At 56.0% G+C, this 26956-nt stretch overlaps 1 protein-coding gene across 1 annotated transcript; it reads left to right on the forward strand.

The window, feature by feature from the left end:
* Positions 1-218: 218 nt before the first annotated feature.
* LOC133629402 (acrosin-like) lies at positions 219-26833 on the forward strand. The gene is made up of 11 exons (XM_062020049.1): positions 219-250; positions 5627-5730; positions 5946-6021; positions 6517-6590; positions 7552-7667; positions 23985-24106; positions 24758-24958; positions 25148-25416; positions 25922-26067; positions 26262-26480; positions 26756-26833. Exons 1-11 carry the CDS (start codon positions 219-221, stop codon positions 26831-26833), a joined length of 1437 nt encoding a protein of 478 aa, XP_061876033.1.
* The last annotated feature ends 123 nt before the right edge of the window (positions 26834-26956 follow it).

A 26956-nucleotide genomic window follows, 5' to 3' on the forward strand; every position in this document is an offset into this window, starting at 1 on the left:
GTTTGGTGCCTGTGTTGGTGCTGCAGTTGGGGCAAATGTTTCCCAGGTAAAGGGTCCTGAGCTGGTTGGATTCCAGTTCCACGATGGGTTTGGTGCCTGTGTTGGTGCTGCAGTTGGGGCAAATGTTGCCCAGGTAAAGGGTCCTGAGCTGGTTGGATTCCAGTTCCACGCCGGGTTTGGTGCCGCGGCTGGTGCCTGTGTTGGCCGGTGAAAGGGCCATGAGGTGCTGGGAAAACGTCTCCACGCCCGGGTGAGAGCAGCAGCCCTTCCTGCTGAGCGCATCTGTTCCAGTATCCAGTAGTAGAAGTGCTGGGTGGAGGTGTAGACCCCGGGCCTGTGTGCTCTGCCACAGCCTTTCCCCCAGCTGGTCACGCCCACGAGCCAGAAGAAGTTGGCGCCCGCAGCTCTGCAGACCAGCGGGCCCCCGCTGTCACCCTGCAGCACAGGACAGAGGCTCAGGGGGGTGTTGGGGAGCCCCAGCAGCCCCAGGTGGGACAGGGCTGCGGCTGCTGCCGCGGCTGACTCGCGGCTGCTCCTACCTGGCAGGCGTCGATGCCGCCCTGCGCGTAGCCGGCACACAGGTTGTAGCTGTGGATGGACCCATTGTTATACTGGCTGCTGTTACACAGCCTGGCATCGATGAGGCGCACCTTGGCCTCCTGCAGCATGTCGGATCCGTGGGCTGCGAGCACAGCAAGGAATTAGCCCCCAGCAGCTGCGGGACACTTCCCCTCCCCTGGCTGCCAGAGCCCTTCCCTGGGCCTTGGCTTTGCACCTTGCCAAAGAGACATCGGACACATCGTTCCCGTGGGGCTGCCTTGGGGCCGTGGCTGAGAATCACAGCGTCCCAGAAGGCTGGGGGTGGGAAGGGCCCTCGAGAGCTCATCCAGCCCAAGCCCCTGCTCAAGCTGGTTCTCCTCAAGCAGGAGGCAGGGGAACGTGTCCAGGTGGGTTTGGAAACCAGCAGGGAAGGAGCCTCCACAGCCTCCCTGGGCAGCCTGTGCAGGCCTCCAGCATCCTCACTGCAGAGACATTTTTCTACCTCTTCCAGGGGAACTTCCCGTCTTCCAGCGTGTGCCCCTTACCCCTCGTCCTGTCACTGGCCCCCAGCCAAAACAACCTGGCCCCAGCCTCTAAACCCCAGCCCTTGAGCTATCTCTCAGCATGGAGAAGGTTTCCTCTCAAAGGTCAGAGAGCTCCAGGTGCTCTCCTCACGAGAAAGGTGTCCCAGAGCCCTGAGCACCGTGGCAGCCTGAGGGAGCTCAGGCCCGTCTGCAGCCGCCCGTCCCCGCAGCCTGACTCTGGCTCCCGCCTGGGCTCCGCGCCAGCCCGAGCCGTCTCCCCAGCGTGCCAGGCTTGCCCTGGGCACAGCAGCGCTTTCCCCAGGGGAACTCACTTTGTGCGGTGGTGTGGCCCCAGCCAGCGATGTAGCAGTCTCTCAGCTGGGACACCACCACGTCGGCGGGGTGAGGCACACAGGCCACCTGCATGTACTGGTTGCACTCCACGGGCCGGTCCAGCTCCAGCAGGGCAATGTCGTAGTCGGTGACGTTGAAGTAGCTCTGGTGGAGCAGCGCCCGCGTGGTGTATCGCACCTGCACCTCGGGGCCCGTCAGAGTCAGCTGGTTGGCCCCGACCACCACCCGAAACCACGGCAGTCTCCTGGAAGGCAGATGGGGAGCAGAGGGCTCAGAGGGAGCGGAGCCGTGCGCTGCAGCCCGGCCCAGCCCAGCGGTGCCCTGCCTGCTGCTGGCCGAGGGAGAGAGGCGAGCCGTGCTGCGGAGGGCACGGCTGCCCCGGCGTGCCCTGGGCTCCAGGCAGCGCCGGCCCCAGGCTGCCGGGAAGCGGCGGCACCAGCCCGTGCCCGGCACACGCCATCCCTGGCACGCCAGCGGCAGGCCGGGCCGCAGACAGGGCCCCTGCCAGTGCCGGGGGGACGGCCCTGCCCTGCTCCTACTCACCGGTAGAAGTCGACGCAGTGTCCTGCAGTGAGGACCCACTGGGAATGGATGAGGCTCCCTCCACAGAAATGCCCGGTGCCCGCTCCCCAGGGATTCTGGATGCTGACGGTCCAGGGCCAGGCCCCCACGGGGGCATTCACGCCACCCACCACGCGCCACGGCTGCTCAGCCAGGGGCCGGGTGCCGCAGCTCCCCCTGCAAAGAGCAAGTCAGGAGTGTCCTGCTCCAGGGCTGGCTGCTGCTGGGGCTGCAGGGCAGCCGTCTGCCCTCCCCAGTGGGCGCCGCACGGGCAGCGGGGCTGGGGAACCCTTGGCTCACAGCTCGTGGCACCGGCGCACCCTGCAGGGAAGGGCTGCCCCAGCTCCCTCCCACAGCCACTTACCAACAGCTGTCCCCTGCCACGCTCGCAGGCCAGCAGCACAGGGCCAGCAGCACAAAGACCAGCAGAAGCTTCATTGCTGCGGCAACACGCGGCAGCTGCCAGAGCCGAGGGAGGGCTCGTGCCCAGCAGCGCTGCGGCCGATGCAATGCCCGCAGTGCTGGCGCTGCCCGCAGCACCTCGGCCCCGGGGCTGATGTCACAGAGCCGCTGCCTGCGGGCGCTGGGGCGGGGGCCATTCTGCGTGGGGCACCACACAGGGGGCCAGCAGGGGAGGGAGGCACAAGCAGGGATGGGACACCCCTCCCGCAACAAACTGCAGCACAGACTGTGCTCCGGGGGCCTGGCGAGAACGTGGCCGTGCTGCCTCCGGCAGCTGGCGGCAGCAGCAGCTCACACAAGTCAAAGACTGTCTCTCTGACTCAACCAGAGTTGAGTTCTTGCCTCTTCCCAAGGAGGACTCTTGTCTCCAGCTCCCATCAGCAGCCAGCTGCCTGCAGCCCTTTTTCTGCTTGTGCACAGCTTTGCAGCTCATCTGTGCACCTGCTTCCACTCCAAGTGCCTACATGAGAATGCAAATCTCTTTGGCATGCGTGAAAAAACAAAGGAGGTTTCACGCTTGGTGTTTCTTGTCAGTACTCTGCATCTCTCTGTGCTTCACCTCAGGCAGCTGTGTCCCTGCAGCCCAGAGAGGTGCCTGGTGGAGCAGAGAGCCACTCCCAGCCCGTGGAGGAGCCCACGCTGGAGCGGGTGGATGCCTGAAGGAGGCTGTGAGTGCGTGGGAAACCCATCCTGAAGCAAGGCTCCAGGAGCCCTTCCTACAAGGTGCAGCCCATCCTGCCTTCCCCAGCCACTGCCCTGGGTGCACTCCAGGGACCTCTTTCCCCTCCCACAGTGTGCAGGGGTTTTGTTTGGGCAGGACCAGGACGATCAGTTGAACCTCTGCTGTTAACCACCCAAGTGGCTTCTGCTACGTCTTTATCCCACTGTTCCCATGCCCCATTGCCCAGTGCTCTGCATATAGAATCACAGAATGGTGGGGGTTGGGAAGGGACCTTTAGAGATCATCCAGTCCAACCCCCGTGCAGAAGCAGGTCCCACCTAGATCAGGTCACACAGGAACGTGTCCCACATGTGTCTTGAAGAGCTCCAGGGAAGGAGCCTCGACACCGTCCCGGGGCAGCCTGGGCCAGGGCTCCCTCACCTCACACTGAAAGACATTTTTCTTATGGTTAAGTGGAATTTTTTGTGTTTCAGCTTCATCCCATCACCCCTTGTCCTGTGGCTAGATACCATCGAAAAAAGTGCTGCCCCAACCTCCTGACACCCACCCTTTAGATATTTGTATCTATTAATAAGATCTCCCCTCAGTCTCCTCTGCTCCAGACTAAACAGCCCCAGGTCCCACAGCATTTTCTAGTATGAAAGATGCTCCAGTCCCCTGATCATCTTGGTGACCCCGTGCTTGACTCTCTCCAGAAGTTCTCTGTCCCTCTTGAGCTGGGGAGTTCAGAACTGGAAACAAGACTCCAGATGAGGCCTCACCAGGGCAGAGAAGAGGGGGAGAAAAACCTCCCTTGACCTGCTGCCCACACTCTTCTTGATGCCCCCAGGCTGCCATTGGCTTCTTGCCCACGAGGGCACTGCTGGCTCATGGTCAGTTTATTTTCAGCCAGCACTCCCAGGTCTGTCTCTGCAGAGCTGCTCTCCAGCAGGTCACCCTCAGCCTGTCCTGGTGCAGGGGGTTGTTCCTTCCCAGCTGCAGGACTCTGCCCTTGTCCTTGTTGAACCTCAGCAGGTTCCTCTCTGCCCAACTCTCCAGTTGGACGAGATCCCACTGAATGGCAGCACAACCTCTGGTGAATCAGCCAGTGCTCCCAGTTTGGTGCCAGCAGGGAACTTGCTGAGGGTCCCTCTGTCCCCTCACCCAGGTGGTTGATGAAGATGTTGAACCAGACTGGCCCCAGAACCCATCCCTGTGGATCTCCACTGCCCACAGGCCTCCAACTCGACTCTGTGCCGTTGATCACCAGCCTCTGGGCTCTGTCAATCTGTCAAATCCTTGACTTAAAGATTATTTGGGACATGGAGTTTTGGAAAGTTTTGCCAGAAGGTCTGAACAGAGTTCTCCTGGTCCTAGGCTGCGAGTGTGAGCAATGTGATCTTCCACCTTCCCAGCCCCAGGCTGTCTTTCTGTTGATGAACCCATCATAATATGGGAGGGGGAGGCTGTCTGAGGGGCCTGTCAGAACCCTCATTCCTGCCCCCATGAGTGTCCCTGTTCTTGACCTCACTGCTCTTCCTCAGGAGTCTCTTTGATAACAGACTTGAGAGATTTCTCATGTACAGTCCTCAAGTTCCTACCCTCACTTGCTGTTTTATACACACCTGAGTTGGATGTTGAGTTGAATAGTGAGAGAATTGCAAGCACAGGGTTCAAAGCACCAATGGCCACTTCTCTGTTGTGCAGACACTTGTGAGCTGAGGCCCTTAAAACCAGCCTGGGGGGTGGCTGAGGGAGAGAGCCTTACAACAGAGCAGAGAAACAGCTTCCCAACAGTGTCAGTGAGGCCCAAGTACAAGACCATCACTTGGTTTCTCTGATGTGTATGAGGAGTGTTGTTTCCTTGCACAGGGGCACGTTGAGTGGAGCGATCCGCCGTGCACCCAGCGCTGCCATAAAGGAATGTCTGCTTCCCTGAGAGGGGTGTCAGCCCCTGTGCCAGGCTGCCCAGGGAGCGCCCAGCCCTGGAGGGATCCCAAAGCCGTGGAGCTGAGGTGCTGAGGGCTGTGGGTTAGTGCTGGGCTTGGCAGGGTGAGGAGAGGGCTGGGACTGCAGCAGCTCAAAGGGCTTTTCCAACCCAAAGGATTGTGTGGTTCGATTGGGGTGTGAGCAGGGAGCCTGTCTCTGCCCAGAGATGCCGAGAAGAAAGGCAACGGCGGCAAGAGGCCGACGGCCCTCGCGGAAGCCAGAGGAAAGGCAGCGGAGCCAGCCCAGGCGAGCAGGTCCGAGGGGGTGCAGGGAGGGATGAGGGGAGAATGGGGCTGGGCTGCTGGCTGGGCTGCTGCCACCTTGGTTCCTCTCCTCCCACTGCAGGCCTTGTGAAGCTAGGGATGGGGAAAGGAGAGGGGAGAGCCCTGGAAGCAGCCCAGCCTTGCTGCCCTCTCTCTCTGCAGCTGGGACATGCCCTGGGAGGCTGCCAGAGCCCAGCTGCTGGCAAGGGCCTTGGCTCATGCAGCCTGCAGACAGTGGGCAAGCGGCACCTCTTTTGTTTCTCCTGCCATAGGACCATCAGTGTAGAGCTGGATGTCAGCTTGCCATCAGCTCCCAGCTCGGTCCCTGCTCCAGAGCGGCCTGTGGTGTGGTACCACAGAGCCCGAGAGGTTCCAGGTAAGCTCAGCACTGCTGCTTGCTGCCAGGTCCTAGGGATGAGCTGGGAGAGCTGAGCTGTGCCCGTGGCAGCAGCGGCAGGAGAAGCGCAGGCTCCTCTGCCCTTTGTGCCTTTGTCTTCTGCCTGTGTCCCTGCAGGGAGGCAAAACACTCTCTCATCCCTGAGAAGAGGCCTTAAGAGACAGGCCTGACTTTTCTCTGGTTTCTTTGCCCAGGGATGATCTTCAGCCTCGCCTGCACACTGGCAGTCTGCCTGTGGAACCGGCTGCCACCCTCCAACACCTTTGCTAGGTACGTGCTGCGTGCTTCTGCTGGAGACAGGGGGAGAAAGGGAAGGTCTGAGGGCCAGCACAAGCCAAGGAGAGAGCAGAGAGGCCTCCCCAGGCAGCTGCCCCCTGCTCCCCCCTGGGCACCGCAGCTTGGGCACTGCTGGGGCTGTGGCCATTCACAGGGAGAACCAAGAGCAAAGCCCCTTGGCACTCTCTCTCGCACATCTGCCAGAGGCCCAAACTTTGGCCACGCTGGCACAGTCACTAGCCAGCCACTTGCACAGGGAAAGGGTGAACCCCAGCTGTGGCAAGAGACCATGCAGGTGTGGGAGGGCCCTGAGAGCAAAGCCAGACGAGGCTCTTGCGCTTCCCAGCTGTGCAGAAACAGCCCTTCGAGAGAGCTGTGTGATGGCAGCGAGAGCACGCCTGCATTCTCAGCCAGACAGAGAGCAAGGTCCCCAGCAGAAAGACTGCTGAAATGCAGTCTCCGTGTCTGCTCCGCCTCTTTGCTTCCCAGCATGACTGTCAAGGCCTTTGGAAGGTGCTCCTGGAGCCCTTCCCTTGGGCAAAAGCTGCTGGCACTGCTGAAGGGTGAGCACAGGATGTGTTCCTCCTGGGCGCTGCTCTGCCAGCTCTCTCTCTGTCAGCAGCAGGCATCCAAACACTGGCTTTTCAGCCTGAAAAGGGAAATCTGCCTGTGAAGGGCTTTGCTCCAGGCACGCTCAGAGGGCCAGCCACCGCTGGCAGGGCCTGAGCCCATCTCCCAGCTGACCTGGAGAGCATGGAGGGTGCCCATGAGGGTGTGGGAACCCTCGTCAGCCCAGCTCACAGCCACAGCCTCAGACAGTGTTTCTCAGCCTCTGTGGCTCAGGTCAGCAGCAGCAGCTCTCAGCTCCATGGACAAGGCTTGCCTCCAATTGCTGACGCCGACCTTTTGCATCTCTGGGTGCCAGCAGGCACACTGAGCAGCCTGCTGATGGCCTTTTCTGTGTTCCTTCATGGCTTTCCCAGGAAGACGACCAGGGAGCGTTGGGGATGAGTTTAGAAGACATGATCAAGTCTAACTGGGCCCTAAAAAGCTTGGGTAAGGACACAGGCAGCCCCATCTCCTTGCCCCGTGCCTGTGTGCAGCAAGCCCCAAGGAGACTGTGCTCCAGGCACTGCTCTCCAAAGTGGGGGAGCTGCCACGCTCACTGCAGCCCAAGAGGAAGGCTGTGGCAGCGTGGCTCTCAGAGAGCCTCCCGCTCCTGCCCTCAGCCCGTGTGTGCCCCTGCTGCTGCCCCCACACACGTTCCTGTGCTGATGGAGGGACTCTGCTCCTCTCCATGGCAGTTGGAAGGGGACTGGCTGGGTCATCTTTGCTGCCGGTGCAGCAGGCCCTCAGCCTTGCTCTGCTGACACCCACATGGGCGCCTGCTGTCTCCCAGCACCCTCAGCCCTTGTCCTGCCACAGGGACAGGAGTGACAGGCTTGGAGCTGCTCAGCTGATCTCGGGGCACCGAGGCCTCCTGATCTGTGGCTCTTGCAGTCATCTGCTCTCCCTTCCTCACAGGTGCCACCATTGACCTGACAAGAACTTCCAAGACCTACAGGTGCAGCTGGAATTGCATCTTCAACATTGTTCTGAGCAGAACGTACCCTGAGGATGGGCCTGATACCATCCTGCAGGTACTGTAGCAGAAACCATCAGTGCTGCTTGCCTGCCTACCTGCCACTGCTCCTGTGGAAGCCCACAGCGTTGGTAGGTTCCTGAAACCAGAGCTCCAAGACAGGGCAGGGCTTGCTAGAAACCAGCAGTTTCCCTCAGGAAGGGAGCGGAGCAGGACTGAGGGGCCCTGCTGTGACCCCGCTGCCACCCTCTTCCCTACCAGTGCACTGACCCAGAGCTGCTGGTGCCTCTCAGCCCTGCCATTGCTCTCCACGGCTTGCAGGGACACAGCTGCTCTCTCACCACGGGCTACAGAGGGGTCTCTGGTCCAGTGCTGCTCTTTCCTTCCTCCTTCTCTGACTGGGATCCCCATGCTCTGCTCCATTTTGTACCACCTCCTCTTCTGGCTTAGATTTCGCTTCTTCAGTAGTGATGGCAGAGGCACCAGCTTGGCCTGGCTGGGCTGGAGGTGGATCCAGCTCAGATCCAGGGCATGTTCTGAGAGCTGCTTACAGGGACAGCGCTGCAGTTCCCTTCCCCTGTTGCCAAGCAAAAAGCAGCTCCACACAAGGCCATGGCAGTGCCTCCTCCTGCAGCTGGAGCAGAGCCCCAGGCACACGGCGCCTGTGCTCCAGGCCAGAGGAGCAGCGGCGCTGGCCCCAGCACTCGCTTCTGTCTCAGTGCTGTCCTGTGCTGCTTTGCAGACGGATGTCTCCCGGGACAGGCGCTGGTGTTTCCCAGGGCATTCTGGCCAGGTTGTCATCAGGCTGCCAGCACGAGTCCAGCTGAGTGCCGTGGCTCTGCAGCACGTCCCTGAGGAAGGCTCCTTGTCCGTGGCTGTCAGCAGTGCTCCCAGAGACGTGGCTGTCTATGTAAGTGTGTGCTGGGTGCTTCTGGCTGCATCTGGCCCTGGGGGGACGTGGCAGGGACTCGCTTGCTTTTGTGCTCCTCTGAGGCTGCTGCCCTGCTCTCTGCTGAGCACTGCAGTGCCCTAGCCAGGTGCTTCAGGGGCTCGAGAGCTTTCACCCCTCTCAAGACTTATTCTGACCAAAGCCCCTCAGGGTTTTTGACCAAAGCTCAAGGCAGAGACTGAGCTCCTCCCCAGGCAGCAGTAGGCTGTGGCCATTGGCCAGGAGAGGGCGGGTGGGTACCAGGGCTGGTGCAGCACATCCTACTACCCAGACACCTGCTGGCAGACCTACATGGCTGCCACTTACAGTCTAGGAGATGCCTTCAGTGCATGGATGATCACTTCTTGACGCAGGTGGTGGATGTGCCAACTAGGAGAGGAGCACTAGTGGATCTTGTGCTCATGAGCAAGCAGGGTCTGGTGGAAGTGGTGGAGGTCGAGAGCAGCCTTGGCTGCAGCAGCCATGAGATGGTGGAGTTCAGGATCTGGTGTGGTAGGAACAGAATACCAAGCAGGATCACAGCCCTGGGCTTTAGCAGGGCCAACTTTGGCCTTTTCAAGCAATTGCTAGGGGACATCTTGTGGGACAGGGTATTAGAGGACAAAGAGGCCCAAGAGAGTTGGTCTGTATTCAAAGGTCCCTTTTTCCAGGCTCAGGATCAGAGCATGCAGCGGGTAGGAAGTCCAGGAAGGGAGCCAGGAGACCCACATGGTTCAGCAGGGAACTGTTGGGCAAACTCAAGTGGAAGGAGAGAGTCTAGAGATGATGGAAGGAAGGGATGGCCACTTGGGATGAATGTAAGGCTGTTGTCAGAAGATGTAGGGAGGCAAGTAGGAAAGCTAAAGCCTCACTGGAGTTGTACCTTGCAAGGGAGGACAAGGACAACAAGAAGGGCTTCTTCAAATACACTGCAGGTAGAACTAACACCAGAGGCAATGTAGGCCCAGTGCTGAACGAGGTGAGTGCCCTTGTGACAGAGGAGACAGAGAAGGCAGAGTTCCTGAATGCCTCCATTGCCTCTGTGTATATTGCTGGAGACTGCCCTCAGGAGCCCCAGACTCCAGAGGAAGTCAGGTTGAAGGAGGAGTTGTGTTTGGTTGCTGAGGACTGGGATCAGGATCAGCTGAGCAGTCTGGATGTGCATCAATCCATGGGCCCCGATGGGATGCACCCGCGGGTGCTGAGGGAGCTGGAGGCAGTCATTGCTGAACCACCCTCCATCCTCTTCAGTAATTCATGGAGGACAGGAGAGGTGCCTGAGGGCTGGAGGAGAGCAAATGTCACTCCAGTCTGCAACAAGGGTAAGAAGGAGGAGCTGAGAAACTCCAGAGCGCTCAGCCTCAGCTCCATCCCTGGGAAGGATGGAACAACTTCTCCTGGGCGCTGTCTCCAGGCAGTTAAAGGACAAGAGGGTCATTGGGAGCAATCAGCGTGGCTTGACCAAGGGGGAGTCATGTGTGACCAACCTGAGAGCCTTTGCTGAAGATGTAAGCAGGTGGATAGATGGTGGCAGTGCAGCAGATGTGGTTTATCTGGGTTTCAGTCAAGCATCTGGCACCTTCTCCCACAACATCCTGGCAGCAAAACTGAGGCAGTGTGGGCTGGATGATCAGACCATGAGGTAGAGTGTGAAGTGACTGAAGGGCAGAAGGCAGAGTGGTGACCAATGGGGCAGGGTGCAGCTGGAGGCCTGTGTCTAGTGGAGTCTCTCAGGGGTCGGTGCTGGGCCCGGTACTGTTCAATCTATTCATTAGTGACCTTGCTGTGGGAACAGAGGCACTGCCAGCAAGTTTGCTGCTGATACTGAACTGGGGCGGTGGCTGCCACCCCAGAGGCTGTGCTGCCATCCAACCAGACGTGGACAGGCTGAGAATGGGCAGAGAGAACTCTAAGGAAGTTCAACAAGGGCAAGTGTGGAGTCTTGCACCTGGGAGAGAACAACCCCATGTACCAGCACAGGTTGGGAAATGAACTGTGAGAGCAGTGTAGGGGAAAGGGACCTGGGGGTCTTGGTGGGCAGCAGGATGAGCATGAGCCAGCAATGTGCTTTCGTGGCCCAGAAGGCCAATGGCATCCTGGGCTGGATTAGAAGGACTGTGGTGAGCAGGTGGAGAGAGGTTCTGCTCCCCCTTTCCTCTGCCCTCGTGAGACCACATCTGGAACAGTGTGTCCAGTTGTGGGCCCCTCAGTGCAAGGACAGGGAGCTGCTGGAGAGAGTTCAGCACAGGGCCACAGAGATGATGGAGTGGAGCATTTCTCTTGTGCTGAAGGCTGAGGGAGCTGGGGCTCTGTAGCTTGGAGGAGGGGAGACTGAGAGGTGACCTCATTCATGTTACAAATGCATCAAGGGTGGGTGTCAGGAGGATGGAGCCAGGCTGTGCTCAGGGATGGCCAATGACAGGACAAGGGACAAACTGGAACGGAAGAGGTTCCAAAGAAACAGAAGGAGGAATTTGTTCCCTGCTGAGGTGAGGGAGCACTGCAAGGGGCTGCCCAGATGGGCTGTGGAGTCTCTTTCTCTGGAGACATTCCAACCCAGCTGGACGAGTTCCTGTGTGACCTACTCTAGGGAGTCGTGCTCTGGCAGGGGGGTAGCACTGGATGAGCTTTCCAGGTCCCTCCCAAGCCTTGAGATGCTCTGGTTCTGTGATTCTGCACGTTGCCTCTTTGTTGACATGAATCTGAGCTGCTCTCCTTGTGCTTTGCCCCGAGGGACTGGAGGCGTCGGGAAAAGAGGAAACTCAGCTTGGGACCCTCACGTACGACGTGGCAAAAGAGGCCGTTCAGCCCTTCCCTCTGAAGGCATGGCCTATGCACGGGGGAGAGATGCCATGGAGCAAAAAGGGTTTGCCTGCAAGTGCACAGCAGGCAGCGTGTGAATGCTGTCTCCCTGGGCACTGGCTCGCTTTGAGAGAGACCTGGTGGGGTTGTGAGAGCTGAGCAGCGTGTGGTGGTGGCAGCAAAAGCAGAACACGGGCAGGATCGGGCGGGTGGGAGCACAAGCTCTGAGAGATCTGCAGCCACTGCCTTCAGCAGAGCCAGCTGCACACACAGACACTGCACAAGGCCTTTGTGCCCTGCAGAAAGAGGGGTGCCCAGTGCCAAAAGCCCTCGGGCAGCACCAGTGCTGCGTCCTGTGGCCTGTGGCGGGTGGGACAGTGTCCTCTCCTCCCAGCACAGCCCCTTCTGTCCCCTGCCCTCAGGCTGCAGGGGAAGGCGAGCCCAGGGGACAGCGAGAGCTTGGTGGGGCTGCCCAGCAGCTGCCCTACGCGTCAGAGCCCCTCCTGGGCCTCTCTGTCAGCACAGAACAAGCAGCAGAGGCAAAGGGCCGAGGGAAGGAGGCGCAGCCCCAGCGGGGCCGGCGTGCAGAGGATGCCCAGCTGCTTTGGGGAGCCTGATCCCTGAGCAGGAGCGGGGCTGGCAGGGGGAGATATGGCTGCACTGTTGCTCTGAACGCCTGCATTTCCTTGTCTCTCTTCACAGAACACGCCGCTCCCCAGAGCTTTTCCTTACATCAAAGTTCTTGTTACAAGCAACTGGGGAAACCCAACGTGCAGCTGCATTTCCAGAGTGTGGGTGCATGGGAGGATGGCGAATCAGGAGAGCCTCAGATGCCAGCAGGGACAGCGGGTGTGGACAGTGATAACTGCTGTTTGCTCGTGTCCTTTCCTTCATGTATTTTCTAGGTATTGTTTTGAATGTATTTTCTCTGGGTAACTGGAGTTCAAGTGAGGGGCTCTGCCTTCCTCACGCTGCCGCTGGGCTCCGTTTGTTGTGTTATTTCGCTGGTTCTCTTAGTGCTTGAGTTGTCAATAAAACTGCCCCTGTTTCCTTTTGACTCGGTGCCTGTGTGCTTTGTGCTGGCCCCGCTCCCAGCAGAACGATTCTTGCTGTGCCCATGGTTTCTGTCCTCATTTCATCCCTTTTTCTGCAGTTCCCCGACACCCTTTGGTTTGTCATTGTTCTTTCTGAGCCCATTTGGATCCGTTTGCTGCTTTCCAGTGTTTTCCTTCCTTCCAGCATCACAGGGGCTTCTAGAATCTTCTGTTGACCCCATCCTTTGGTGTCCGTGTGTGACGGTGCCAGTCTCTGCCCCGCTCGTGTCCCTTTCCCGGGGCAGACTGGGAGCGGGGCCGGGCGGCAGAGGCGGGGGCTGGGTGAGTGTGCGGCCGCAGCCCCGAGTGACAAAGCGTCCCCTCAGCCCCGGCCCCGCGGCCGCCTGGGGCTGCTCCTCGCCCGGGCGTTTGCCGACGGGGCTCTGCTGGAGTCCAAGCCCTGCCCTCACCCTGCCACGGCCACCACTGACCGTGGCCCTCAGCACCTCAGCTCTGCGGCTTTGGGATCCCAAACCTGCCCCTCAGCACCGTTCCCTCGGGTCTGTATTCCAATGGCTCCGCGGGATTTGATGCTGCAGACAGAGCTGGTTCTTGCCTGTGGGTTCAGTAACTAAAGACGTGTCTCTCCACGTGCTGGAGCTGACATTTAACAGCTCTCTGCACAGTCTCCTTTGGGTTTTTTTCACATAAGGACGAGTCCCTGACTTTCAAAGAGCTCCAGTAGGTTCTTCCAGCCCTTTCCCCAAAGTCAGCCCTGTGTCTTAGCTCTGTGCTCTGTCCATCAGAGACACAGGCCAGAGCATCCCATGAGTTGAGAACAGTCTCTTCCCTTCTCCTGTAGGCACAGATGGGATCCAGCATGGCATGGCTAAATTTAGGTCAGAAGTCTTGATCCTCCCAACAACTGACCAAGGTCACAGGAGATATTGCTATTGGTTTCCTACTCAATCTCCATGCCCTGAGACTGCATCCCAAATTGCTCTTTGCTCACGATGTCTGTGCTCTTGGACCTCGCAATTCTCTGAGCAAAGTCTTGTGTCTTGTCTTTGTCTTTTCCCCAGAACTGACCAGTGCTCACCAAATGGAAAAGGCTCAAATGCAGCTGTGTCTCCAGGTTGGCAACTCCACTGTTTCATTCCCCATCCCTGTCTCTCCAGGTTGGCAGCCCCACTGTTTCATTCCCCATCCCTGTCTCTCCAGGTGGGCATCCCCACTGTTTCATTCCCCAGCCCTGTCTCTCCAGGTTGGCAGCTCCCCTGTTTCATTCCCCAGCCCTGTGTCTCCAGGTTGGCAGTTCCACTGTTTTATTTCTCATGTGGCTGTGGCAGTTTGAGGCAGCTCAGCAGTTGTGCAAAGAGCACTGGTGTCAGGTCCCAGAGAAGAACACCAGTTTCACAGCAGCTGTGACTTTTGCACAGAGAGAGGTACCAGGTGTAACCAAGGTGATGGCCTTCTACCATGGCATGGCTGGCTGGGTAGATGAGGGGAGAGCAGTGGATGGCCTCCACCTCTAGGTGCTCTCCAGAGGTGCCTCCCAACTCCTGCCATTCTGGGATTCAGCGAATGCTTTGGATGGTAACAGCAACACAATTGCTTAAAAGAACATCTTGTTGCTGTGTCCAGCTCTGAGATGGATGAGCATTGAAAGTCCACACCACTAACTCAGCGTTGCCTGTTGCCACGTTAGAAGCCCAGCAAGGTGATGGAAGCAGGGGTGGGCTGTCTCCTGCCTCTTTCTAACTCCAGGATCCACACCAATGGGCTCTTTCATGCCTGAGATAGAAATGCCAGCAATCTGAAGGAAGGACAGGCTTGTTCTGCTGCAGCCCAAGGCAACAGGGTGACAGTTTCACAGAGCGGTGCCAGGCAGGGTCAGCAGCCGCAGGTGCTGCGGGGGTTTCGGGCTTCCCTGAGGCACTGCATATTCAAGCAGCCCATGGCAGGGCTTTCTAAGCCCTGTCCAGCTCCCTTGGTGGGTTCAGAGCACATGCTGCCTCATGTGAGTGGAAGAGGAGTGAGAACATGGTTGGGGTGTTTATTGGTGTGTCTGCCCTCCAGGCCCTCACTGTCCAGAACCAATCTTTCCAGGCCAAACTCTACCATCTTGATTGAAAAGGCTCTGAAGAAAAGCTCTGAGGAATACAGGAAGGTTGGTGGCAACTCCATCCACTCATCAAGACTGGCATTTCTCAGGAGGACTCTCACCATGGAGGCAGTGGATAACAATGGGCTTCTTACCCCATGGACTGGTGGGCAGGTCTCAACTGAGATCCCTGATCTTGAGCTCTGAGGTGGAGTCAGAAATAACTCTCAAATGAGCCCCCAAAAAAAGAGCTTTCTTGGAACCCTGGGGCAATTCTCTGTGTTCACCCAATGGCATGGGAAAAACACCCTGTCTAGAAAACCCTTAGTCTCAGCTGCTGCCAAATACACCTGCACTGAAGGTCAGTCCCAGCTGCTGCCCAATGCATCTGCACTGAAGGTCAGTCCCAGCTGCTGCCCAATGCATCTGCACTGAAGGGTCAGTCCCAGCTGCTGCACTGAAGGGTCAGGTTTCTACTGACTTTTGGCCTCTTTAGACATAATATTTTAGTATCTAAAATATTTCAGAAGTGGTAAAACCCTCTAACTCCTGGGGATTTGGGGTTTTTTCCCTATTTATGCAGGACTATGAGGAAAAGCACGTCAGGCAGCAACCTCGGCTTGGTATTTGGCCCGGCTCTGCTCAGGCCACGTCAAGCAGATGCTTTGTCATCACTTGTGGATTCCTGTTAGCAAATGTGGATGGCAGAGCTGCTCATCACATACTATGAGGAGCTATTGGCTGTGCCTCAGAAGGCACCTGGCTGGCTTGGCCGCTGCAACCCAAATGATGGATCAACATCTTGAGCCCAGGGCGGGATGGAACAGGACCGTGGGCCCAGGCTGGCAATGCCTGGTGGCTTTGCAGTCACTGTTCTAATCTCTGTTCCGTGTCTCATTTCATGTTTTATGTGGCCAACAAAGGAAAAGAAATGTTGTGAGAGTTCACCTGTAGGTCAAAAGACCAACTGAAGTGCTGAGGCCCCAAACTCAAGCTGACCTCTAATCAACCTCACAGCCAAATAGGAGATGAAGTGAGTGTCTGATTATCAGTGAAATACGTGAGATGATTAGTGACAGACGTAGCCAGACAGAATAGAATCATTAGTGAAGAGAGATGCCACGAGATTCCTTTGCTTGTTTGGAGGCAACTGTCGAGGTCATGAAACCAGGTGTCTGGCCTGGCGTGAAAATACATGATCAGAGCCGAACAGGGAAAGAAACTCCCTTGGTTCCTCCCTGAGCCCTGGCCAGGCTCCGGGGGGGATCTCAATGCAGTGTGCAACCAGCTGTTCCCGCTTTGGGAGTGATGTGACGTTGTTGATTCGAGAAGAGAAGAGCTGGACCTTCTTGGAGACCTCCCCTACGAGTGGACGCGCTGCGTGGGACTCCCCAGTTGCAGCAACAGGTTCTGCAAGTCCTGGCTGCACTGGGGCTCCCCAGCCACTGCGGGTCTGGGTGATGAGAACTCAGGCACCTGCCGATGTCTCTTCCTTAGTTACTGTCCATGACTGGATGCAGTTGGTGGATGGAGTGTAGTGTATGCTCACGCTTTAGATGTCAGGATCAATCAGCCTGTTTCCTTCTGACTCGCTGCCCGTGTCCTTTGTGCTGACCCCACTATGAGCACAACAATTCTTGACATGCTGATGGTTTTTTGCCTCCAATGTCTTTGCCAAAGTATATTAGATGTCCATTCTGCACGTCCATAGTGGTTCCCTGATGCTCATTTTCAACTTTCCCCTCGTTCCCTTAATTGCTTTTAATTTTATCTGTTGCTTTTCATCCATTTGCTGCCCTATTTGTTTCCTTTTTCCCTTGCCTTTCCTCGTTCCCTTCTCTTCTTCTCTTTCCACATCCCTTTTAGTCTCTGACCCCATTTTGTCCCTTTTTCTCTTTAGTTCCCTTACACCTATTGATTTTTAAGTGGTTCTTTCTGTGCTTTCTATATCTCCCATTGAGATATATAACTTCTACCGACAGTGTGTACTTTTTCAATGGGAGTTGAGGAGTCAAAGTGAGTGTGATTGGAGATAGCTCCCACAGGAAAGCAGCTGCAAATGTGACACCGTGCTGGCTGATAGACTGCATGGAGACCTACTTACTACTGTAGCTGGGGTCTGCCTTCCTGCTTTCTTGTAGCTCCCATACTCAGTGGTATACGTTAAGGGAGGGCATGTGTTATTTCAGTGGGAGCTGAGCAGTCCAAATGGGTGGGATTGAAGATAGCTCCCTGTTCTGGTTTTTCCTTCCTGCCTCTTACGTGGAAAAAAGTGGGGTTTTAGTAGAGTTTTGAGAAGAAAAGTAGGGCTTGGGGGGGGTTCTGAGGGATAAAATAAGGTTTTGGCGCAATTGTGAGAGAAAAAGTGTGATTTCAGTGGAGTTGTGAGGGATGAAAGGAGGTTTTTGGGCATGTCTGAGGGGAAAAGTGAGGTTTGGGTGGCATTTTACAGGAAAACAGTTGGGATTTGGGTGGAATTTTACAGAGGAAAAGCGGTGTTTTTGAGCAATTCTGAGGGAAAAAGTAGAGTTTTTGTTTATTTCTGAGAGCAAAAGTGAGGTTTTGTTGGAGTTTTAGGAGAAAAAGTGGGTTTTGGTGCAATTTTTCAGGGAAAAGTGTAGTTTGGAAGAGTTTTGAGGGGAAAAGTGGGGATGGAGTACATTTCTGAGGGCAAAAAGCAGTGGAGTTGTGGGATCAAATGAGGTTTTGGTGCAATTCTGAGGGGAAAAGGTGGGATTTGGGTGGAGTTTTGAGGGAAAAAGTGGGGTATGGGAGGATTTCTGAAAAAAACAAGTGTTTTGGTGGGGTTTTGAGGGGAAAAATGTGGTTTTGTGGAAATTCTGAGGGTAAAAGTGGAGTTTGGGTGGTGTTTTGAGGGGGAAAATGGGGTTCTGGTCGAGTTTTGAGGGGAAAGGTGCGGTTTTGGGGAACTTCTGGGGGAAGAAGCGGGGTTTTGGTGCAGTTTTGAGGGAAACAGTGGTGTTTTGGTGGAGTTCTGAGTGAAAAAGTGAGGTTTTGGAGGTATTTTCCGAGGAAAAGTGGGTCTTGGGTGCTATTCTGAGGGAAAAAGTGGGATTTTTGGGAACTGCTGGGTAAAAAAGTGCCATCTTGAGGGAAAAAGTGGAGTTTTGGAAGCGTTTTGAGGGGAAAAAGTGGGGTTTGGGGGAGTTGTGAGGGATAAAATGAGGTTTTGGTGCAATTCTGAGAGGAAAAACAAGGATTTTGGAGGAGATTTGAGGATGTAAAGTGGGGTTTGAGTACATTTCTGAGAAAGAAAAGTGGCATTTGGGTGGAGTTTTGAGGGAAAAGATGAGATTTTTGGGGCATTTCTGAGGGAAAAGGTGGGATTTGGGTGGTGTTTTGAGGGAAAAAGCAGGGTTTTGTTAAATTTCTGAGAGCAAAAGTGGGGTTTAGGTGGAGTTTGGATGGAAAAAGTGAGGTTTTGGAGTAATTCTGAGGGGAAAAGAGGGCCTTTGGGGAAGATGTGAGGAGAAAAGGGGTTTTGTGTGAGTTTTGAAGGACCAAGTGGGGTTTTGGGTAGTTCTGAGGGATCAAAAGACGGTAATTTTGGGGTAATTGTGAGGGAAAGCAATTGGGATTTGGGTGTAGTTTTGAGAGGAAAAGTGGGGTTTTGGAGCAATTCTGAGAGAAAAAGTGGGGGTTTGTGTGGAGTTTGGAAGGAAAATATGTGTTTTTGTTGGGGTGTTTAAAGAAAAAGTGAGGTTTTTGGGAAATCTTGAGGGGAAAGTGTGGGGGTCTGGGTGGAGTTATGAGAAAAAAAGGAAGGTTTTGGTAACTATCTGAGGTCCAAAGTGGGGGTTTGGGTGGAGGTTTGAAGGAACAAGTTGTTTTCTGTTGGGATTTAGAGGGGAAAAGTGAGGGTGTGTGGGAGTTCTGAGGGATAACATGAGGTGTGGGGGCAAATCTGAGGGGAAAAGTGAGGTGTGGGTGGCATTTTACAGGAAAACAGTGGAGTTCACCCGTCCTGAGGAGGGACAAACGGCAGAAGCTATCGGGAACAGACTAACTGAAACCCCCACTGCCTGCCCCCCCGAACCGTTCAGGGGGGGACAAGGTAAAAACCCCGGGATCAGGGCTCTGAGCCCGGGAAGAGGGGAGGGGTGGCAAGAAGGTGTTCTTCAAAAGGCTGGTTGGACTCTTCATTGATGTATTGCTCTGTGTTGTTTCATTTTGGTTATGTTTTGGGTTTTTGGGGGTATGTTTTAGTTGACGTTGCATTAAATTGTTTCTCTGTTTTCTTCCCCAAACCGAGTGGCCTGGTCTGCTTTGTCCTGAACCTTAAGTGGCAATTAAGCTCTCCCTGCCCTTGAGCAATTCTCAGCCTCTTCCATACTGGAGGCTAATCGTGGTCTTTGTTCCCTGATGGGCCTAAACCAGGACACTTAAGATCCCCAAATCTCTCCTTTTTCTACTCAAAACCTCCCTTTTCCCTACTAAAACCCCTTTTTTTCCCCTCAAAACCTCCTCTTTTAACTCTTAAGACCCCTAAACCCCTCTTTATCCCCTCAAAACCTCCGTTTTTCCCCTCAATCCCCCCTTTTTCCCTTCAAACCCCCTCTTTTATCCCTTAAGACCACAAAACCTCCCATTTTCTCCTCAAAACCCCTTTTATCCCCTCAAAACCCCCCTTTTCGACTGAACCCCCCCTTTTATCCCTTAAGACCCCAAAACCCCCCTTTTCCCCCTCAAAACCTCAATTTTTCCCCTCAACCCCCCCCTTTTTCCCCCTCAAAACCTCTTTCATCCCTTTAGACCCCAAAACCTCCTATTTTCCCCTCAAAACATCAATTTTTCCCCTCAGAACCCTCCTTTTCCCCTCAAAACCCCTCTTTTATCCCTTTAGACCCCCATATCTTTCATTTTCTTCTCAAAACCCCTTTTATCCCTTCAAAACCCCCCTTTTCGACTCAACCCCCCCTTTTATCCGTTAAGACCCCAAAATCTCCCTTTTTCCGCAAAACCCCTCTTTTATCCCTTTAGACCCCAAAACCTCCCATTTTCCCCTCAAAACCTCCATTTTTCCCCTCAAACCCCCCCTTTTCCCCTCAAAACCCCTCTTTTATCCCTTTAGACCCCAAAACCTCCCATTTTCCCCTCAAAGCCTCCATTTTTCCCCTCAAACCCCCCCTTTTCCTCTCAAAACCCCTCTTTTATCCCTTAAGACCCCAAAACCCCTTTTTCCTCTCAAAACCCCCTTTTTCCCGCCTTTAGACCCAAAGCCGCCCCTTTTCCCCTCAGCGCCAGGCCCCGCCCCTCCCCTCGGCCCGTCCATTTCTCACGGGGGGGGGTGCGAAACAAACCCCCCTCATTTTATACAAAACCTTTATTCTGTAACAGTGTGTGTTGGGGTGGGGGGTCCCCCAAACCTCCCCCCGCGACCCCCCAACACTGAGAGGCCGGGGGGGCACAGGCAGCGGAGGCACAGGCAGCGGAACGAGCCCGCGGTGTTGAGGCAGCGGCCGGGCTGGCAGCGGGGGGGGCCCGAACACTCGTCCACGTCTGGGGAGGGCGGCGGCACAGAAGGGGTTAATGGGGTATTGGGGGGGGGATGGGATGGGGGGTGGGGATGGGGAGGGCTCAGGGTGCTGGGGAGGGGGTTTGGGTGCTGAGGAAGGAGTTTTGGAGGGGGTTTGGGTGCTGAGGAGGGCTCTGGGAGCTAGGGAGGGGGTTGGGTGCTGGGGAGGGAGTTTGGGAGGGGGTTTGGGTGCTGAGGGAGGGGGTTTGGGTGCTGAGGAAGGAGTTTTGGAGGGGGTTTGGGTGCTGAGGAGGGCCCTGGGAGCTAGGGAGGGGATTTGGGTGCTGGGGAGGGGATTTGGGTGCTGGGGAGGGGGATAGGGAGGGGGTTTGGATGCTGAGGGAGGGGGTTTGGGAGGGGGCCTGGGTGCTGGGGAGGGGGTTTGGGTGCTGGGGAGGGCTCTGGGTGCTGGGGGAGGGGGTTTGTGGGATTTCTGAGGGATAACATGAGGTGTGGGGGCAAATCTGAGGGGAAAGGTGAGGTTTGGGTGGCATTTTAAAGGAAAACAGTTGGGATTTGGGTGGAATTTGATAGAGGAAAAGCGGTGTTTTTGAGCAATTCTGAGGGAAAAAGTAGAGTTTTTGTTTATTTCTGAGAGCAAAAGTGAGGTTTTGTTGGAGTTTTAGGAGAAAAAGTGGGTTTTGGTGCAGTTTTGCAGGGGAAAAGTGTAGTTTGGAAGAGTTTTGAGAGGAAAAGTGGGGATGGAGTAGATTTCTGAGGGCCAAAAGCAGTGGAGTTGTGGGATCAAATGAGGTTTTGGTGCAATTCTGAGGGGAAAAGGTGGGATTTGGGTGGAGTTTTGAGGGAAAAAGTGGGGTTTTGGTAAATTTTTAAAGGGAAAAAGTGGGGTTTGGGTGGATGTTTGAAAAAACAATTTTTTTTTGTGGGGTTTTGAGGGGAAAAGTGGGGTTTTGTGGAAATTCTGAGGGTAAAAGTGGAGTTTGGGTGGTGTTTTGAGGCGGAAAATGGGGTTTTGGTGCAGTTTTGAGGGGAAAAAGTGGGGTTTGGTGGAGTTCTGAGGGGAGAAGTGCAGTTTTGGGGAACTTTGTGAGGAAGAAGCGGGGTTTTGGTGCAGTTTTGAGGAAAATAGTGGTGTTTTGGTGGAGTTCTGAGTGAAAAAGTGAGGTTTTGGAGGTATTTTCAGAGGAAAAGTGGGTTTTGGGTGCTATTCTGAGGGAAAAAGTGGGATTTTTGGGAAGTGCTGGGTAAAAAAGTGCCATCTTGAGGGAAAAAGTGGAGTTTTGGAATTGTTTCGAGGGGAAAAAGTGGGGTTTGGGGGAGTTGTGAGGGATAAAATGAGGTTTTGGTGCAATTCTGAGAGAAAAAAAAGGATTTTGGAGGAGTTTTGATGCAAACTGCCTTTGCATCAGGTCAGTGCAGAGAGCCTCAGGTTCCATCGGAAATCATCTGCTGGTTGTTTCAAGTGCAGAGCACAGAGTCTGGATAAATGTCCTGCAAGAACTGTAAAGGGAGAATCCCAGGCAACAAATGTGAAAAGGCGGGTGGAAAAGGGAGGGAGAATTCTCAAGTCCAGGTGGCCAAAATGTCAAACCAAACCCAAAGTAAAGTCCTTAGGAGATCAACAGAAACCTGTCACCACTGCAGTGAGAGGGAGACTTTTAAAGCACCCATTGTTTGCTCTTCCAGATGCTGGGTTAGTGAGGAAACACTGGGCTGGAGAAGAGCAGGAAAGAACAGGCAGCTGCGTCATTGAAACACCATCACTCAGTTTTGCTACCAATAGAATTCCAGAGAATCAGCAAACCCAGCACCCCCCCAGTTCCTGTACGTCTGTGAGCTCCTTGACTTCAGTTAACACCACCTGGAAGCCTTCTCAGACAGCTCATTCTGCTGGAACTATCTGAGTTTCATCATTGGTTAGAACAATCCTTGTTGTTTCTTACTCCCCATCCCTCTGCTAAGCAGGAACAGTTGGCTCTCCTGCTCCTCTGCCCATTGCGTCCAAATACCCAAATTGCTTGGATGGGTTGGAAGACTTAAAGCTGAACTTGACACTTGCTGTGCTTTAAAAATCCCATCTGTGGTCAGAGCACACTGTTGTGCAGAGAAGAAATGCTCTTCTGCTGAGGGCCCCCAGGCACAGAGGCAGCACTGGACAGTTGTCCCTGAGAAGCTTTTGCTAGTGGCAATGATCTAGTGCAGGGAATTCGACCTGCACTGGCCCTGAAGGGATTCCCTTCAGACAGGCACACAGCATTTTCAGTTCCACCTCCCACAGAACACTCTTGTGTTCAGCACACAGAACCTGCATTTTAGGTTTCCTTCATATACAGCACAGTCAAGTTTGATTCTGCTTGCTTTGCACTGTGCCCTTTCTTCTGCAAGCTGGGTGGCAGCTGTCCTGTGCAGTGACCACTGAGCACTGGAAAACCACCTCTTCCAGCCTAGATTTCCTTCTGATGAAGTTTATCTCTCTGGGGCAAGGGAGACACGCCTTGGCACACTTCAGAGACTCCAAGACTTTGGACACTGTTGTGTCTAAAGGAACTTGAATGATTCATGTGCACATTTAGGGTGCAAAATGGTGGTGCTGATGTTTTTGTTTCCTGGGCATCCCAAGGGCCAGGTGGAGATGTGGAGCCAGCTGCACTCAAAATGTCCCTTGAAACAGCCTCCTTCCTGTCACAGTTCAGCAGGCCACTTGTGCAGCCTCAGTGACTCGTCCACACAAGCAGACCAGGCGAGACAGGTCAGGCTTTCCACCAGGAAAACAGTCTACGGGGGCAAGAACCTGCCGAAAGAGGAAACACAACCCATGAGGAGCAAAGCTGATGCAGAGCAATGGTCGCCTTTGTCTCAGCCCAAAAAGGGGCCTAGGCTGGAAAGTCACTTTCACCTCAGCACTGGCCTCCTTGCAAGACCTTCAGAAACCTGTGCACACCGTAAGGTACCAAACATCAGAGCTCAGCAGCAGCTGCCCACCTCTTTGCTTTCCTTCAGCCTCTGCAGACAAGACCTTGGTCAAGAGCACAGAGGGACAGCAGAGCAGCTTCTGGCACTCTGACCTGTGTCTGGGGGTGACCCTTGAGACCTGGGAGCAGAGACTGAGCTGAGGGCACTTGACAGAGGAAGATGTAACCATAAGCTCTTCCTGCTCGTCGAGGTGTCACTGAGCTCTTGTTCCTTTTCCTCAGAACACCACGAAGACCATTTAGACCGAGAGCCAGGGAAACTGTCACATCTGTCAGGCAAGTCCGAGGTCCCAGGCTTGCAAATTCTGCCAGCAAGTGAGAGGGGCTCAGTAACCATGCAGTGACTGGCTTATTTACCAGAAAAGGAAGGCTCAGCTTTTCATCAAGGGAAGGAGCAATGGAGGCTGCTTTGGGATGAGCCTAGTGGGATGTCCCCTGGTGCTTACTGACGCTGTGAGTCAGTGAGCATGTAAATACAGGGGCTGTGTCAGCTGCCTGAGTTCCCACTGCAATCCAAAAAGACCAGGGTCCAAGTCACCCGACATAGCTGCTGGCTAGTCAAGTGACATCACTCTGTAGCCACCACTGACTGAACTTACAGGAGCTCTGGGGCGGTGAAGCCGCTGAACACTGCACACGACAACTACTCAGCTACCCAGCAACCCTTACAAGTCCCTGAGAACAGGACCCCCTCCTGTGCCTCATCCTCATCCCACCGCAGTTAAGGTGAAACAACTTTGCTGAGGCTCTCTGCTGACCAAATGCTGGATCCTGAGAGGACAGGAGGTGGTACCGAGAGCCAGGGAAAGCCAAGTGGCATTTCCCTCCTGCAGGCAGTACACACACAGGCCTTTGGCCCTTGTGCGCAGCCAAACAGCACCCTGGAGATTTGGGGTTGCGGCTACAACCCAGATCTCGGCTCTCTGACAAGTCATGCTGCTCCCAAACCAATTTTAACCAAGAGCAAAGAGGAGGAAAAGGGGCTTTTTGAGCGTGGTGTGACCTCAGGTGTCCACCCCTGCTTCTGCCTCCTCCCAGCTTGGGCCCCTCGTGGTGCCCCACACAGAATCCCCCTGGAACCAGCAGCTCTGTGACATCAGCGCCCCGGCCGAGGCTTTCCAGGCACTATCAGCACTACGACATCAGACACAGCGCTGGGGGTGACGTGCCCTTGGCTCTTGGAGCTGCCACGTGCTGTCAGCGTGATGAAAGTTCTGATTGTCCTGGTCCTGCTGGGCCTGTGCTGCTGGCCTGTGAGTGCCTCAGTGCAAAGCTGTGGGTAAGTGGCTCTGGGAGGGAGCTTGGGCAGAAAAGAGGAGGCTGAGGGGGCATCTTCTTAATAGTTACAAACATCTAAAGGGTGGGTGTCAGGAGGTTGGGGCAGCAGTTTTTTCTGTGAGGTGAGGGAGCCCTGGCCCAGGCTGCCCAGGGAGGGTGTGGAGGCTCTTTCCTTGGAGGGCTTCAAGACCCTCCTGTGTGACCTGATCAAGGTGGGAGCTGCTTCTGCAGGGGGGCTGGACCGGATGATCTCTAAAGGTCCCTTCCAACCCCCACCATTCTGTGACTGTGTGATTCGATGATATGATGGGCTTCACTGGTTCCCCATGGCCCTGCCACAGCTTCCCAAAGCCCCAGGAGCTGGGAGCTGGGCTGCTGGCACCACTCGTCTGCGGGGCGAAGGCAGAAGCCGGGGCGCAGGGTTCCCCGGCCCCGCTGTCCGTGCGCTGCCCGGTGGGGAGGGCAGACGGCTGCCCTGCAGCCCCAGCAGCAGCCAGCCCTCCAGCAGGACACTCGTGACTTTCTGGTGACAGGAGAAGCTGCGGGACCCGGCCCTTGGCTGAGCACCACGGGCTGTCGCGCATCGTGGGCGGCAGCGATGCCTCCCCGGGAGCCTGGCCCTGGATCGTCAGCATCCAGCTTCCCGGGGCAGCGGGCAGCGGGCACATCTGCGGAGGCTCCCTCATCCATCCCCGGTGGGTCCTGACCGCAGGACACTGCTTTGACAAGTACAGGTGAGTAGGAGCAGGGCAGGGCCGTGCCCCCAGCACTGGCAGAGTTCCCGTCCCGTGCTCGGCACGGGCTGGGCTGGTGCCGTTCCTGCAGCCCGGGGCTCGCGGGGCACCTGGCCTCTCCCTCGGCGAGCTGGAGGCAGGGAACTGCTGGGCTCCCTCTGAGCCCTCTGCTCCCCATCTGCCCCCCAGGAACGTCCCGACGTGGCGCATGGTGATCGAGGCCACCCGGCTGTCTGAGCTGGGCCCCGAGGCCCAAGTGCGCAAGAGCAAGCGGCTGCTGATCCACGAGAGCTACCGCAAAGGCGCCTTGGAGAACGACATCGCCCTGCTGGAGCTGGACGAGCCCGTGCAGTGCAGCGACTACGTGCAGCTGGCCTGTGTGACTCACTTCTCCGACGTGGTGGTGTCGCAGCTCACAGACTGCCGCGTCGCTGGCTGGGGCTACACCGCGGAAGGCTGTGAGTGCCCCCGGGAAAGCGCCTGTGTGCCTGGGGCGAGCCTGGGGAGACGGCTCGGGCTGCCCGAGGGCCGGGCTCAGGCTGCAGGCAGGGGCCTGAGCTACCTCAGGCTGCCGCGATGCTGAGGGGACTTTCCCGTCAGGAAAGGCTGCAGGACCCGGGATGATTTTTTGCTCTTTAGATGAGGGAGCCCTGGCCCTGGCTGCCCAGGAAGGGCATGGAGGCTCCTTCCTTGGAGATCTTCCAAACCCTCCTGGACACGTTCCCGTGTGACCTGATCTAGAGGAATCTGCTTGAGCAGAGGGGTCAGACTAGATGATGTTTAGAGGTCCCTTCCAACCCCACCATCTGGGATTCTATGATTCTGAGCCATGGCCTAAAATCAGACAAGGGTCGAGTGCCTCTTTGGGGGTGCAAAGCCAAGGCTCAGGGAAGGGCTCTGCCCAGACAGGGGAGGGGAAGTGGCCCAGAGCTGCTGGGGGCTAATTCTTTGCCATGCTCACAGCTGCAGAAACATCCGACGTGCTGCAGGAGGCCAAGGTCCGCCTCATCAATGTCAAGCTCTGCAACAGCAGCGAGTGGTACGGAGGGGCCGTGCGCAGCTACAACCTGTGTGCTGGCTACCCGCGGGGCGGCATCGACACCTGCCAGGTAGGAGCAGCCACGGGCCAGCCCCGGCAGCACCCGCAGCCCTGGCCCACGTGGGGCTGCCGGGGCTCCCCAACACTCCCCTCACCCTGCTGGGGCTCCCCAACACCCCCCTCACCCTGCTGGGGCTTCCCAGCATCACCCTCACACTGCTGGGGCTCCCCAACACCCCCCTCACCCTCTGTCCTGTGCTGCAGGGTGACAGCGGGGGCCCGCTCGTCTGCAGAGCTCCACACGCCAACTTCTTCTGGCTCGTGGGCCTGACCAGCTGGGGGAAAGGCTGTGCCAGACCAAAGCAGCCTGGGGTCTACACCTCCACCCAGCACTTCTTCAACTGGGTCCAGTCACGGATTCGCTCAGGAGGAAGTGCTGCGACACTCGCCCGGCCAAAGAGGCCATCACAAGGCTCAGCCCTGGCAACAGCAGCAGGGACTGAGTCCTGCTCATTCCCACTCCAGAAGCTGCTGGATTTCGTTAATTGGATCCAGCAGCTCCTGCAGTCTCTGCAGGGAAAAGTGGCTTAAGCAGCAGGACTCTGAGCACGGCTAGGTCCTGCCCCTCGCCTTCACTGGAGGTTCTCAGCAGTAGTGCTTAGGCAGTAGTCAGTAGAAGCTGTAGCTGTAGCAGTGTCTTTGGACACAGTGTTGTTGGACTTTGTAAGATTGTATGAGTTTCCTGTTGTGTTTGACAGTTCCTTGGCCTCTGCACCGGTGCTGCAGAAGTGCAGCAATACCTGTGCACTGGAACCTTTGAAGTGGAGAGTTACTGACACAGTGTTCATCAAAATTAAATGCAAAAGAAAAAGCAAAAGGCCCCGTTGCCTCCTGGTGTCCCTGCAGCACGGCCTGGCTCCCCTCCCTCTGCCCTGCAGGAAGGGGTCACCTCACCAGCC

This window comes from Colius striatus, unplaced genomic scaffold (genome assembly GCF_028858725.1).
Source record: "Colius striatus isolate bColStr4 unplaced genomic scaffold, bColStr4.1.hap1 scaffold_43, whole genome shotgun sequence".
NCBI lineage: Eukaryota > Metazoa > Chordata > Aves > Coliiformes > Coliidae > Colius > Colius striatus.